General features: G+C 44.2%; 1 protein-coding gene across 2 annotated transcripts in view; it reads right to left on the bottom strand.

Annotated features, from left to right (window-relative positions):
• The window catches only part of ptprn2 (protein tyrosine phosphatase receptor type N2), a 1029064-nt gene that overhangs the window by 675685 nt on the left and 337989 nt on the right, over positions 1-15390 (bottom strand). For both annotated transcript variants that reach the window (XM_072254029.1, XM_072254030.1), the window contains exon 4: positions 3454-3562. In XM_072254029.1, the coding sequence (XP_072110130.1) occupies positions 3454-3562 (109 nt within the window). The remainder of the gene's footprint in view (positions 1-3453; positions 3563-15390) is intronic.

Here is a 15390-nt window from a genome sequence, read left to right as displayed (position 1 = left end):
ACCATAAGTTTATCCAACAATTCTTTAACATGACACCTCTTTGAACGCCACCTGTAAACCCATACAATCATCGAATCATTCTTGCATCTCAGAACCAGAATCGAGTTTATTGTCACTGACGTGTTGTGCAATTTGCTGTTTTGTGGCAGTAGTACTGTGCAATACATAAAAAAGACACTACAAGTTTGCAATAAGATTAATAAACACATAAGGAAGTGGTGCAAAATAGTGAGATAGTCTTCATGAGTTCATTCACCATTCAGAAATCTGATGGCGGAAGAGAAGAAGCTGTTCCCAAAACATCCGAAAATGCTTTATCTGTTCCCCACCTTTTCAATCCATCACCACCTCCAAAAAGTATGATTACATTTCTTAAACTTAACTTGCCTTTACACAGATTTGCGGAAAATATTTTATCTCATGTTCAGTGTAGGCAGGCTAGTTGCACTGTGAATGCAATCAAACATATTCAGAATGTGTAGGCAGAAGGTTCAACGAGAAAGGAGTAATGAGGGAGGGAATAGAATTAATATCCACGGTGAATTTCAGCGTTAACAAAGGAATGTATATGCTTTCATTCTTGGAACTCTTTCTCTATCAATATCTACACTCAGTGGCCACTTTATTAGGTACCCACATCTGTACCTGATAATGTGGCCACTTAAGTATGTTCATGGTCTTCTGCTGCTGCAGCCCCTCACTTCAAGGTTTGACATGTTGTGCATTTACAGATGTTCTTCTGCACAGCCCTGTTGCAACACATAGTTATTTGAGTTACTGTCAACTTCCTGTCAGCTTGAACCAGTCTGGCAATTCTTCTCTGACCTCCCTCTTTAAAAGGGCATTTTCCCCACAGAACTGCCACTCACTGGATTTTTTTTTGTTTCTCGCACCATCCTCTGTAAATTCCAGAGAACGTTGTGCGTGAAAATCGCAGGAGATCAGCAGTTTCTGAGATACTCAAACCAGTCCATCTGCAACAACAATCATTCCACAGTCAAAGTCACTCAACATAGAAACATAGAAAATAGGTGCAGGAGTAGGCCATTCGGCCCTTCGAGCCTGCACCGCTATTCAGTACGATCATGGCTGATCATCCAACTCAGAACCCTGTACCAGCCTTCCCTCCATACCCCCTGATCCCTTTAGCCACAAGGGCCATATCTAACTCCCTCTTAAATATAGCCAATGAACTGGCCTCAACTGTTTCCTGTGGCAGGGAATTCCACAGATTCACCACTCTCCGTGTGAAGAAGTTTTTCCTCATCTCGGTCCTAAAAGGCTTCCCCTTTATCCTCAGACTGTGACCCCTCGTTCTGGACTTCTCCAACATCGGGAACAATCTTCCTGCATCTGGCCTGTCCAATCCCTTTAGGATTTTATACGTTTCAATAAGATCCCCCCTCAATCTTCTAAATTCCAACGAGTATAAGCCTAGTTCATCTAGTCTTTCTTCATATGAAAGTCCTGCCATCCCAGGAATCAATCTGGTGAACCTTCTTTGTACTCTCTCTATGGCAAGGATGTCTTTCCTCAGATTAGGGGGCCAAAACTGCACACAATACTCCAGGTGTGGTCTCACCAAGGCCTTGTACAACTGCAGTAGTACCTCCCTGCTCCTGTACTCGAATCCTCTTGCTATGAATGCCAGCATTCCATTTGCCTTTCTCACCGCCTGCTGTACCTGCATGCCCACTTTCAATGACTGGTGTATAATGACACCCAGGTCTCATTGTAGCTCCCCTTTTCCTAATCGGCCACCATTCAGATAATAATCTGTTTTCCTGTTTATGCCACCAAAGTGGATAACCTCACATTTATCCACATTAAATTGCATCTGCCATGAATTTCCCCACTCACCTAACCTATCCAAGTCACCCTGCTTCCTCTTAGCATCCTCCTCACAGCTAACACTGCTGCTCAGCTTCATGTCATCCGCAAACTTGGAGATGCTGCATTTAATTCCCTCATCTAAGTCATTAATATATATTGTAAACAACTGGGGTCCCAGCACTGAGCCTTGCGGTACCCCACTAGTCACTGCCTGCCATTCTGAAAAGGTCCCGTTTATTCCCACTCTTTGCTTCCTGTCTGCCAACCAATTCTCTATCCACATCAATACCTTACCCACAATACCGTGTGCTTTAAGTTTGCACACTAATCTCCTGTGTGGGACCTTGTCAAAACTCTTCTGAAAATCCAAATATACCACATCCACTGGTTCTCCCCTGTCCACTCTACTAGTTACATCCTCAAAAAATTCTATGAGGTTCGTCAGACATGATTTTCCTTTCACAAATCCATGCTGACTTTGTCCGATGATTTCACCGCTTTCCAAATGTGCTGTTATCACATCTTTGATAACTGACTCTAGCATTTTCCCCACCACCGACGTTAGGCTAACCGGTCTATAATTCCCCGGTTTCTCTCTCCCTCCTTTTTTAAAAAGTGGGGTTACATTAGCCACCCTCCAATCCTCAGGAACTAGTCCAGAATCTAAAGAGCTTTGAAAAATTATCACCAATGCATCCACTATTTCTTGGGCTAATTCTTTAAGTACTCTGGGGTGCAGAATATTGGCCCTGGGGATTTATCTGCCTTTAATCCCTTCAATTTACCTAACACCACCTCCCTACTAACATGTATTTCCCTCAGTTCCTCCATCACACTGGACCCTCTGTCCCCTACTATTTCCGGAAGATTATTTATGTCCTCCTTAGTGAAGACAGAACCAAAGTAGTTATTCAATTGGTCTGCCATGTCCTTGTTCCCCATAATCAATTCACCTGTTTCTGTCTGTAGGGGACCTACATTTATCTTAACCAATCTTTTTCTTTTCACATATCTATAAAAGCTTTTACAGTCAGTTTTTATGTTCCCTGCCAGTTTTCTCTCATTATCTTTTTTCCCCTTCCTAATTAAGCCCTTTGTCCTCCTCTGCTGGACTTTGAATTTCTCCCAGTCCTCAGGTGAGCCACTTTTTCTGGCTAATTTGTATGCTTCTTCTTTGGAATTGATACTATCCCTAATTTCCCTTGTCAGTCACGGGCGCACTACCTTCCCGATTTATTCTTTTGCCAAACTGGAATGAACAATTGTTGTTCATTCACTTGGATCGCATTTCTTGCCCATTCTGACAATTGGTCTGTACAACTGAACCTCTTGACCATGTCTGCATGCTTTTATGCACTGAGTTGCTGCCACGTGATTGGCTGATTAGATATTTGCATTAATGAGCAGGTGAACCTAATAAATGAGTGTATATGGCACCCCCCCCCCCTAAATTGGTTGCACCTTCCCAGAAATGTCCCTGCTTGTGCTGACTGGTCTAAATGAAACTCCGCACTCAGATTGTTATAGTTATTTACTACCAACTGGTTTGGAACTCATGGGAGGCCCTGCAGCGGACAGGCTTTCAGCAATACCACAGCAATCCAGCACTTCAAATCTCACCTCAAGCTATCTGGAGAACCAGCTTCGGGATGCAGCTGACGGGTCGGGTGGAGATTGGAAAGTTCTTTAGCAATTACCTGCTGTGTAGCTTCATCATGCCACATTAGACCTGTCAGGAATAAAGAGCAGAAATGAATTGAAAATATAATCAGCCTGCCCCTTTTCTACCAGCGTCAAACATTACTCTCCTAATTTTAGGTTTGTTCCTGAAAAGAGGCTGAGCTTTTTTAAGTTTTAATGAAATGATTAGCTTTATTTACCACGTAAACATCGAAATATACAGAGAAATAGGTCGTTTTGCATCAACGGCCAACAAAATCCAAGGGTGGTGCTGGGGGCAGCCCGTAAGTGTCGCTACGCTTCTGGCGCTAACGCAGAATGTCCATAACACCTTAACCTTAACCATACCTCTTTGGAATGTGGGAGGAAACCAGAGCACCTGGAGGAAACCCACATGCCACAGGGAGAAAGTACCTTCTCTTTACAAATAGTGGCCAGAATCGAACTCCAATTGGTGATCGCTCACATTGTAAAGTGATTGCGCTAACCACTATGCTGCCTTGCCATCCACCAGAATTTTGACTGTGTCCCTCTAAGCCTCGTCTATCCATGTACCTGCCTACTAAATATTTTGAGCATAACATTAACACAGGCTTGCAGGAATACACACAAAACACTGGAGGAACTCAGTAGGTCGGGCAGCATCTATAGAGGGAATAAACAGTCCATGTTTTGACCTGAGACCCTTTGTCACCTAGGTCCTGATGAAAGATATCAGCCTGAAATGTCAACTATTAATTTTCTGCCTAGAAACTGCCTGATCTGCTGAGTTCTTCCAGCATTTTATATGTGTTGCTAAAGATTTCTAGCATCTGCTGAATATCTTGTTCCTAGGCTGTAAGGGATATGTGCCAAACACAGTTTATATGGGGAGTCTGTTCAATATGGACAAGTTGGGTCGAAAGGCCTGTTCTCTGGTGTAGAGCTATGATTCTATCCAATATATAGTTTATTTAACTACTTAAATACTATTCAACTACATTTAAACATCTGACCATCGGACAGGAACATGGGCAAGGTCTTTGGCCACCTAAGCTAACCAAAGGCCCTCTAGATGGTCTCGGGCAGCAACTTCAATTCTGTTAGTCACTGTGCCTCGAAAGGCCCACAGCAGCTACCCTACCAAGACTTCTGCAGGCGGCTTGGCCACCACTGTTAAGTGTCATAACAAGGCGAGTGGCAGCAATGAAGAGGAAGGATGAACACGAGGTGTGAAAATGAGGTGTGAATGGAGGCATGGACATGAGACACGAGACACAAGCTGGGTTCAGCAGCAGCGGGCCCATTGACTGTGTGACGGGGGAGATCTGCTTACCAGACCGGGGGGGGGGGGGGGGGATGTCAGGTGTTGCTGAGGCAGACCTGTGTCATCATAGGAACTGACACATAGCTTATTCTATCCTAACTGTGAGGAAGATCCCTCCCTATCCTTGAGCATGTTGCAGTCTGTGACGGCAAACATCACTCACTGGTGGTTATCAGTTCACTCTGATTCTCACCCCAATGGCCAAGATTCTGGCAGGATGCAGCTACCTGGTTATTAACATCAGGGGACTTGACCCAATGGTTCACCGTAACCATCTTGTATAATAAGATCAACACTGAAGGGCAATGTGCCCTATTTCTGCTCTTGATTGTCATGATTTTATAGATTCATAGTTTATGGAATTATAGATTCACAGCATGGAAACATGCCTTCAGCCCAACATTACAGGCCGAAGAAGACACTTTTTCTATTCTAATCCTATTTGCCTGCCTGTGGCCCAACTCCCTCTAAAATTTTGCTATCCATCAACCAGGCCAGATGTCTTTTAAATGTGTTCTATACCAGCAACATCAGCACCGGACTCTGGAGCGAAGGTTCCCGAGTTCGAACCCAATCGGGGCGCTCCCAGGCACGCTTTCCGTCCGCACCGGTTGAGTGTCAAGCTCGCAACTCGGCCTCGTAAAAAAAAACTGCGCTGGTGAGAAGGAGGTGGGGGACCACTCGCAGTATCTTTCCTCCAAGACAGCCACTTGAAGAAAAAGTGGTCGCCGAGGCGCTGAGGTGAGGCAAAAAAAAAACCTATTATAGGTACTGTATATTGGGCTCAGGGTGGAGGTGAGTGGGGGTGTGAGAGAACTGCTCTACCCAGGCGGCATGGTAGTGTAGTGGTTAGCACAATGCTTTACAGTACCAGTGACCTAGGTTCAATTCCTGCCACTGTCTACGAGGAGTTTGCACGTTCTCCCCATGACCAAGTGGGTTTCCTCCAGGTTCTCTAGTTTCCTTCCACAGTCTAAGGACATTCCAATTGGTAAGTTAATGGTCATTGTAAATTGTCCCGTGATTAAGCTAGGGTTAAATTGGGGTTGCTGGCAACACGGTTTGAAGATCCAGAAGGGCCTATTCCATGTTGTATTGCAATAAGTAAATAAAGTGACAAATATTTCATAGTCATAGTTATAGTCATACTTTATTGATCCTGAGGGAAATTGGGTTTCCTTACAGTTGCACCAACCAAGAATAGAGTATAAATATAGCAATATAAAACCATAAACAATTAAATAATAATATGTAAATTATACCAGGAAATAAGTCCAGGACCAGCCTATTGGCTCAGGGTGTCTGACCCTCCAAGGGAGGAGTTGTAAAGCTTGAGGGCCACAGGCAGGAATGACTTCCTATGACGCTCTGTGCTGCATCTCGGTGGAATGAGTCTCTGGCTGAATGTACTCCTGTGCCCAACCAGTACATTATGTAGTGGATGGGAGACATTGTCCAAGATGGCATGCAACTTGGACAGCATCCTCTTTTCAGACACCACCGTCACAGAGTCCAGTTCCATCCCCACAACATCACTGGCCTTACGAATGAGTTTGTTGATTCTGTTGGTGTCTGCTACCCTCAACCTGCTGCCCCAGCACACAACAGCAAACATGATAGCACTAGCCACCACAGACTTGTAGAACATCCTCAGCATCGTCCGACAGATGCTAAAGGACCTCAGTCTCCTCAGGAAATAGAGACGGCTCTGACCTGGCTCTGACGGCTCTGATCTGATTTGGAATTATTAGTAAAAGATCATAAAAATCTGGACTTTCAGATACTTCGCTGAATAGATGTCAGGGTATCTATTAAGATGATGGATGAGCTTTCATTTTGTTTCCCAGTATTTCTCAACAGATTTATTATGGCAACCCATTTTTTACAGTAACAGTGAAATTGCCTGCATTCATGGCGCATACACTGTACGGCTTCCGAACCACACAGAGTTAACCTGAAAACTGGCCATGACTCCAGCATGCTGTACTGATTTGCAGCCCTTTCCCACTGTACTCTCCAGGATCAGTGCATCAGGAAAAACTTTTTACTGGGCACTGATCAGTAGGTCTCACAGCAAAATATGTTGTGAAAGTTTGAGTTAAATTTCTGAGTTTCAAAGTTCAATGGATCTTAAAAGTACAAAATATTCTTCTGTGGTACATTTTTGACAACTTTATTATGTTATGTTCCAAACCTTAACTTAGTGTGAATACTTCAACTATATTTGAGTTTTTACAGAATTTTAAATATTGGTTACATTTTTAACTTCATTTTCTGGCCTTTCCAAACTCTTCAATATGTTTGGCTGCTCAGCTTGCCAGAAGCTATCCCTGTCACAGGACACTAGAGACCTCTTTGGACCGACAGGATGCCATGTAGGGTTGCTAAATGTCCCGTATTTGCCGGGACATCCCATATATTGGGCTAAATTGGCTTGTCGCATAGGGGACCACCCTTGCCCCGTATTTCCCCCGCTAAGGTAGAGCGTTCCTATGAAACAGTTCATAAGCCAAAATGGCGTAAAGCGAAGAAGCAATTACCATTAATTTATGTGGGAAAAAGTTTTGAGCGCTCCCAGACCCAAAAAATAACCTACCAAATCATACCAAATAACACATAAAACCTAAAATAACACTAACATATAGTAAAAGCAGGCATGCTATGATAAATACACAGCTTATATAAGGTAGAAATAATGTATGTACAGTGTATCAGAATCGGGAAGATTAAGCCAAAACCGATTTGTAGAAAAAAATCGGCACGTACACGCATGCGCACGTCACGTATGCACACGTCATGCACGCGCACACAGGTGCCCGCACAGGGCTTCATGGTCAGGGTAGTCTTTCTTGGGGTAAACACAAGTGTCCTGTATTTGACTGCTACTTTTGTCCCTTATTTGGCAGTGAGAAAGTTGGCGACCCTAATGAAATGTCCATAAGAAGTTTACGAGAATGATCCCAGGAATGAAAGGGTTAACATATCAGGAGCGTTTGATGGCTCTGGGCCTATACTCCCTGGAATTTAGAAGAACAAGGGGTGATCTTTTTGAAACCTACCAAATATTGAAAGGCGTAGATAGAGTGGACGTGGAGAGGATGCTTCTAATCGTGGGAGAGTGTCGGACCAGAGGGCCAGACTCTGAGTAGAAGGTTACCCGCTTAGAGGAGGAATTTCTTTAGCCAGGGGATGGTGAATCTGTGGAATTCATTGCTACAGACAGTTGTAGAGGCCAAGTCATTGGGTATTTTTAAAGCATAAGTTAACCCTTTAATTAGTAAGTGTGTCAAAGGATATGGGGAGAAGGCAGGAGAATGGGGTTGAGAGGGAAATTAAATCAGCCATGATCAAATGATCGATGAGCTGAATAGACTAATTCTGCTCCTGTCTTTTATAGTCTTATGTCATGCTCCTAACCTTAGTTTTATGTGTATACTTCAACTATATTTGCATTTTTGCAAAATTTTGAAACATTAGTTAAAAATTCAACTTCATTTTCTGGTCTTTCTGAACTCTTCAGTGTGATTGGCTGCTCAGCCTGTTTAAACCATCGCTGTTAAAGGACAAAGGCGCCTCTTTGGATCAACAGCAGGCCACGTTGAAGGAGGGAATCCAACTCTAGAGACCTTAGAGCTCAGCTGAATCTCCATTGACGACAAAAACAAGGCCAATCTATGCACCTTGTGTTTTCATGTTAAAATCTCATAAGTCTTGTCAAGACCCTCATTTTTTTAAGCAAAAACGCTCTTCAGGCTTACAACTTAACAAGCACAGACAAATTTGGTTAAAGTTTTAAATTATAAGAAAATCTGTGGTACACAACGCTGCCTCCCAGCGTTGTATTTTAGAAATCCCAGATCAGAAAGTAATTTCCAAGTATTCACTGATTACAAAAGACCTGTGACGCCATGGGGGTTCAGATAAAGACCACTGGCAATGAAATATAGGAAATACTCCCACTGCTGGCTGTGCCACTGCAGCCCAGCACGCAAGGAAGGATCATTACTCAAATTGACAGAGTCCCTTCAAGATATGAGCGCAGGAAATTATGATGGTTTTGGATACCTCTTTGCCATTTTGTATGTCATCTTATACCGGGAATAAAGAGGAGAATGGGATTGATGTGATTGCCAGTCGAAACTCACTGGGACGAATGGATGCTTTCTATGTCATAAAGAGATATAAGAATTAGACACATGAGATTCTGCAGCATTGGAAATCCAGAGGAAAACTCACAAGTTGCTGGAGGAAGTCAGCAGTTTGGGCAACATCAATGGAGAGGAATAAATAGTTGACGTTTCAGGCTGAGCCCCTTCATCAGGACAAGAAAAGAAGGGGGAAGAAGCCAGAATAAGAAGAGGAAGGAGAAGGGGATATTTTGGCTTCCTTTCCAGTCCAGATGAGGGGTCTTGGTTCGAAAGATCAACTCCTTATTTCCCTCCGTAGATGTGTGGGTTCCGTAAGAAATATAAATAACATGAGAAGACACAGGATCAATATGGAAACTGAGTCACTGTATTGCCCTCTCTTTCCAATGAATTACATCAGAGGAGGCTATTCTACCTCTCAAAGCAATCGCATCAATTCCACCCCTCACCCATTTATTTCAATTACCTGTTCTCTCTCCATCAACTCCACCCCGAACATCTGAGTACACACCTTGACCAGGAGCAAATCACAGGCAATTAATCTACCATACAGCAGTGCTTTGTCATGTGGGAGGAGGAACAGGAAGAACATACAAGCATGTCAGCATTGAAGGTCAGGATCAAACCTACGTCGCTGGAACAGTGAGGCAGTAATATTAACTATGGCACCAATGTTCTGTCCCATTCACTGTTTGAAAAAAAAACGATGTGGTGTTATTTTATTTACTGAGATACGGTGTGGAATAGGCCCTTCTAGCTGTGCCGTCCTGCAACTCCCAATTTAACCTCAGCCTAATAGAACATAGAACATAGAATAGTACAGCACAGTACAGGCCCTTTGGCCCACAATGTTGTGCCGACCCTCAAACCCTGCCTCCCATATAACCCACCACCTTAAATTCTTCCATATACCTGTCCCCTGGTCTCTTAAATTTCACTAGTGTATCTGCCTCCACCACTGACTCAGGCAGTGCATTCCACGCACTAACCACTCCCTGAGTAAAAAACCTTCCTCTAATATCCCTCTTGAACTTCCCACCCTTTACCTTAAAGCCATGTCCTCTTGTATTGAGCAGTGGTGCCCTGGGGAAGAGGCCTGGCTATCCACTCTATCTATTCCTCTTATTATCTTGTACACCTCTATCATGTCTCCTCTCATCCTCCTTCTCTCCAAAGAGTAAAGCCCTAGCTCCCTTAATCTCTGATCATAATGCACACTCTCTAAACCAGGCAGCATCCTGGTAAATCTCCTCTGTATCCTCTCCAATGCTTCCACATCCTTCCTATAGTGAGGCGACCAGAACTGGACACAGTACTCTAAGTGTGGCCTAACCAGAGTTTTATAGAGTTGCATCATTACCTCGCGATTTTTAAACTCTATCCCTCGATTTATGAAAGCTAACACCCCATAAGCTTTCTTAACTACCCTATCCACCTGTGAGGCAACTTTCAGTATCTGTGCTGTATCTCTAAATTAATCAAAGGACAATTTACAATAATCAATTAACCTACCAAATGGTATGTCTTCAGACTGTGGAAGGAAACCACACGGTCACGGCCTTACAGGCAGCGGTGGGAATTGAGTCTTACATAGGTACATGGAGCTTGGAAAAATAGAGGGCTATGCAGTAGGGAAATTCTAGGCAGAGTAGGTTACTTGGTCAGCACAACATTGTCGCAGGGATAAGGGACTTCATTAGAAGGACATTAATTGCTAGTTTAATTAGTTCATCGCAACACTGTGGGCTTGTCGCTGTGCTGTACAGTTTTAGTTCTATGTATTTCAGCAGTGAGTGAAATTACGGAAGTAAGTGCTGGTTTTGCATTTCCTTGGCAGGTGGCAAACGAAGAACCAATTCACAGTAGTGCAGCTGTGAGCATGTTGCTTTACAGCGCCAGCAACGGTGGTTCGATTCCCGCCACTATCTGTAAGGAATCGGTACGTTCTTCCCTTGACCACTTGCGTTTTCTCTGGATGCCAAAGTTCCTTCCCACGTTCCAAAGATTTGCGGGTTAGTAGGTTAATTGGTCACATGGGATGCAATTGGGCAGCGTGGCCTCATTGGGCTGGAAGGGCCTGTTACTGTGCTGTATCTCTAAATTAATGTTTTAGAAACTCGTGCCGAACCTGATGGTGTCCTGAACTCTAAAGGGGGGGAGGAGAAGATGGCGGCGCAATGCAGTGCGCGCAGCCGCTCCAAAATGATATCATATTTGTTAAATAGGTACCGCGCACAATCCTGATTTGATGGAGATGGACGTGAGAAGCACAGAGGAACATCTGGAGAAACTTCTGAAATGCCCGCTTCGCTGCCGCTGCTACTGTACGATCCAGAATCTCTGGAGGGGTAGGCCCCAAATCTTCGGCTTTGCCTTTGCCTGTTGCCAGGGCCGGGGTCGAAGCTCTCGGCAGAGATGTTGCTCGGTGCTCGGTGTCAGAGGGCTGGTTGGAGGCTCGGAGTTTTCGGACAGACTCAAGAGTCAGCTGTGCTTCCAGGGCACTGCATTGGCAAGTTTACAGCGCTGGAAGATCATGGCAGGAAGAGAGTTTCCCATCCTTCTGCTGTCTGCGTGAGATGATGGGACTTTCGAGAGACTTTGAGACATTTTTTTAACGTGCCCATGGCCTGTTCTTCATCAGATTACGGTATTGCTTTGCACTGTTGTAACTATATGTTATAATTATGTGGTTTTTGTCAGTTTTTTTAGTCTTGGTCTGTCTTGTATTTCTGTGATATCTTTCTTGAGGAACATTGTATCATTTCTTAATGCATGCATTACTAAATGACAATAAAAGAGGACTGCGTGTCCTCATAATCTAATTTAATCTAAACTAACCACAGGCAGGGAAACTAGAAAACTTCAACACTCAGAGGTGAAATGGCAGCTGAATCCACACTGCCCCCTTGTGGATAGACTCATCCCTGACTAGGCAGCTGGCAACAGTCAAATCCCATTTGTCTACTAAATGCTTATTTTATAATTGTAAATTTTATTGTTATTTTTATTGTATTGAATATATCCTCCCTGGGCACGCTTGTAAGCAAATGCACACTCCAAGCAAGCATCCTGAAGAAATCGCTAACCCACTCAAAGCAGTTACTTCCTACAAATATTAACTCTGTCCCAGTGACACTCGGTAAAGATTAACCCAGACTACAACAATGGTCGAAAATATCTGTGCACGTCCCACAGAACCATCTGCAATTGTTAACATGTTTCAGAAGAATATAATCCTGGGACCCCCTGCAAACTTCTGCACATTGCCAGGGATCCTCGGCAAAGCCAAGGAAATCAGTCATTTTTCCGTTGACAATTTTTATTATTGCATCAGAGAAGACATTCCACTCAGATGCTTGGTTTGACAACTGCTCTGTTTGAGAGCAGAAGAAATTGCAAAGAATTGTGGACACAGCTCAGTCCAGCACTAACACCAGCCTCCTCTCCGTAGACTCTGTCTACACTTCTTGCTGACTCAGGAAAGCAACCAACATAATCAAACGCTCCTTGATTACCCTGGACTTCTTCTCTTCTCTTCCTTCCTTTGAACAGAAGACACAAATGCATGAAAACACATACCACCATGCTGAAGGACAACCTCTATCCAGCTGTAATACAGTAGCACCCTTGTACATTGAAGATAAACTCATGACCTCAGAAAATATCTCATCAAGACCCTTGTGCCTTATTTCCCACCTGCAGTTTCTCTGTAAGTGCTATCTCAGCATGTATATAGTTTGAGTTGATCTGTACATGGATAGCAGACAAAACTGGTACAATATTAAACCGACATCAATACCAATATTCCCACTGGTCAGAGATCTATATTTCTAGCTGTCCAGTGATGATGTTATATATTGCACAGCAGCAGAAAATATGCTTGGTAGCATGAAGAACCACTCGCCACAGATGTGAACAGGTACAAGAAAATCAGCATTTTTCATGGTTCACTTAGTTGGCCTTAAACCCACAGGCCAATTGTTCGACAGTGGGATTGAACTATTGCTACTTTGCCTCTACCTGCCCTGAGAACGTAAGAATATAATAGCAGCAGGAGTGGGCCAATCAGCCCCTTCCCCAGCCAGTTGGACCAGTGTTGATCCAATCTTGGCTTCACCAACCTTTTAGTCCAAATGTCTGTCAGCATATCCATATGCCTCTGATCTTGGTATATCCGAAGAGTCAGGAAATTTCTCCTCATCTCATAGCGTCATAGTCATCGAGGACTACGACACAGAAAGAGGACCTTCGGCCCATCTAGTCTGTGCCGAACCATTAATTCACCAAGTCTCACTGACCTGCACCCGGACCGTAGCCCTCCATATCCCCCCCATCCATACTTCTCGTAAATGTTGGAATCGATCTTGCATCCACCACTCGCACTGGCAGCTCCTTCCACACTCTTACCGTCCTCTGAGAGAAGAAGCTCCCCCTCATGTTCTCCTAAACATTTCACCTTTCGCCCTTAACTCATGAGCTCTAGTTGTAGTCTCATCTGACCTTAAAGGGAAAAAATCTGAAACAAAAGGTAATCTGCAGATGCTGGAAATCCTGACTAAGGGTCTTGGCCTGAAATGTCAACTCCATAGATGCTTCCTGGCCTACTGAGTTCCTCCAGCATTTTGTGGGTGTTGCTGGGAAAAAAATCTGCTTGCATTTGCTCTATCTATACCTCTCATAATTTTGTATACCTTTATCAAATCTCCTCTCAACCTTCTATATTTTATGGAATAAGGTTATCTATTTAAATTTTCCCTATAACTCAGGTCCTTAAGTCCCGGCAACATCCTTGCAAACTTTCTCTGCACTCTTTCAACCTTACTTACACAGATCCAGGGATGTGAGTCCTAGTTTCTTTTATAATTTTACTGAGAAACGCACTTATAATGTGGTAATGTAATGACGTATACCATTCACGTACTTTTACAAGTAACCTGTAGTGAATATTTAAACAAAGAAAGCCTAATCAAGCAATATATTTACAATATTACTCAAATATTACTGAAATATTAAATACACAACACTCCACCCTGCTTAGCTATAAACTGTAACTTGCATCATACACTGGGGTGCTCTCTTCAGTTACCTGAAGAGGTAACCGTAGCCTTTGGCCAGAGGCAGATGTTGTCAGGAGCTGCCCGACTTCATAGTGTGTTTCGACGCTTAACCGCTACACTGCCCAGTGGTGGGTCAGCAGTGGTGGCCAAGTCACTGCTCATCTGTTCCTGACTTTCAGCTCAACCCCTCTCGCCTGCTCCATATCCAGCAAGAGGTTCTTTCTGCTTCCTCCCCCATCCTGCCAGCCGCTTGGTTCTTGCTCTTTTCATCAAGGCCCCGTGCAGACAGTAACCTCCATGCTGACCTTGCTGGGAACCCTCTACAATCGACCTCCACGAGGAATAGCACGTCTGCCATCCTTTGTCCCTGCTCTCCTGGACTAAGGACTGGTACTTCAGGGCCTTCCTCTCGTGAGCCTCCTCGCATCCTTCCTCCCGTGATACTGTGAGCTCCACCAGGATGATTCTCTTGTCTTTGGCGTACCGCAGTACGATGTCCGGTCCATGTGCTGTGGGCACCACCTCCAGAAACTGCAGCTTCCTCCCCACATAGACCTTCATCTCCCATGATTTGGCAGTTTGCAACAGATTAGATTTAGGCCTTGTTGATATGACTGGCATGGCCCCCTCCTCGATGAAAATGACTGCCCTGTTTGCCTCTCTGCCAGCTGGTCTCCTTTTACACCTCCAGTGTGTCAGCAAGGGACATCTCCGCATTCGTGCTGCTGCTGTTAGTAAACACCCTTCCGTGGATTAAAAATGTTCACTAGTGGTTGATGATCAGTAACAAGGGTAAACTCTCCCCTGTACAAGTACTGGTTGAAACATTTTACACCCCACACCAGTCTCAAGGCCTCTCTGTCAACCTGTGCATAATTTTTCCTCTGCAGCAGTAAGGGAATGTCATGCAAGGGCTATGGGTGTTCACACCCATCACTCAAACATGTGGCGTGCATGACTGCACCTATATCATAAGGGCGAGGTGTCACAGGCAAGCTTCACTGGAGGATGTGGACCATAATGTGTGAGTACAATTCCTGCTCTCACCATTTCCAATGTCTTTTGGAAAACCACCTCACACTGCTTTGTCCATTGCCATTTCTTCCCGATCTGCAGTAATGAGTTCAAGGGGTGGAGCACAGTGGCCAAGTTTGGCAGGGACCTGTTATATTCATTGACAAATCCTAAAATGGGCCACAACTGTGACCCATCCTTCAACCTTGGGGCATGCACCTGTACTTGAATTTTCTCAGCACACGGGTGTGATGCTCGTGCATCAGTTGTGTGCCCACAGTAAGTGATGCTTGTGTCTGTGAAACAATCTCAGCTTCTGGGGCCTCCTCCGTGGTGGCTGCAAGAGCTGACT

The sequence above is a fragment of the Mobula birostris genome, chromosome 3 (genome assembly GCF_030028105.1).
Source record: "Mobula birostris isolate sMobBir1 chromosome 3, sMobBir1.hap1, whole genome shotgun sequence".
Lineage (NCBI taxonomy): Eukaryota > Metazoa > Chordata > Chondrichthyes > Myliobatiformes > Myliobatidae > Mobula > Mobula birostris.
This window is presented reverse-complemented; position numbering and strand designations above follow the sequence as displayed.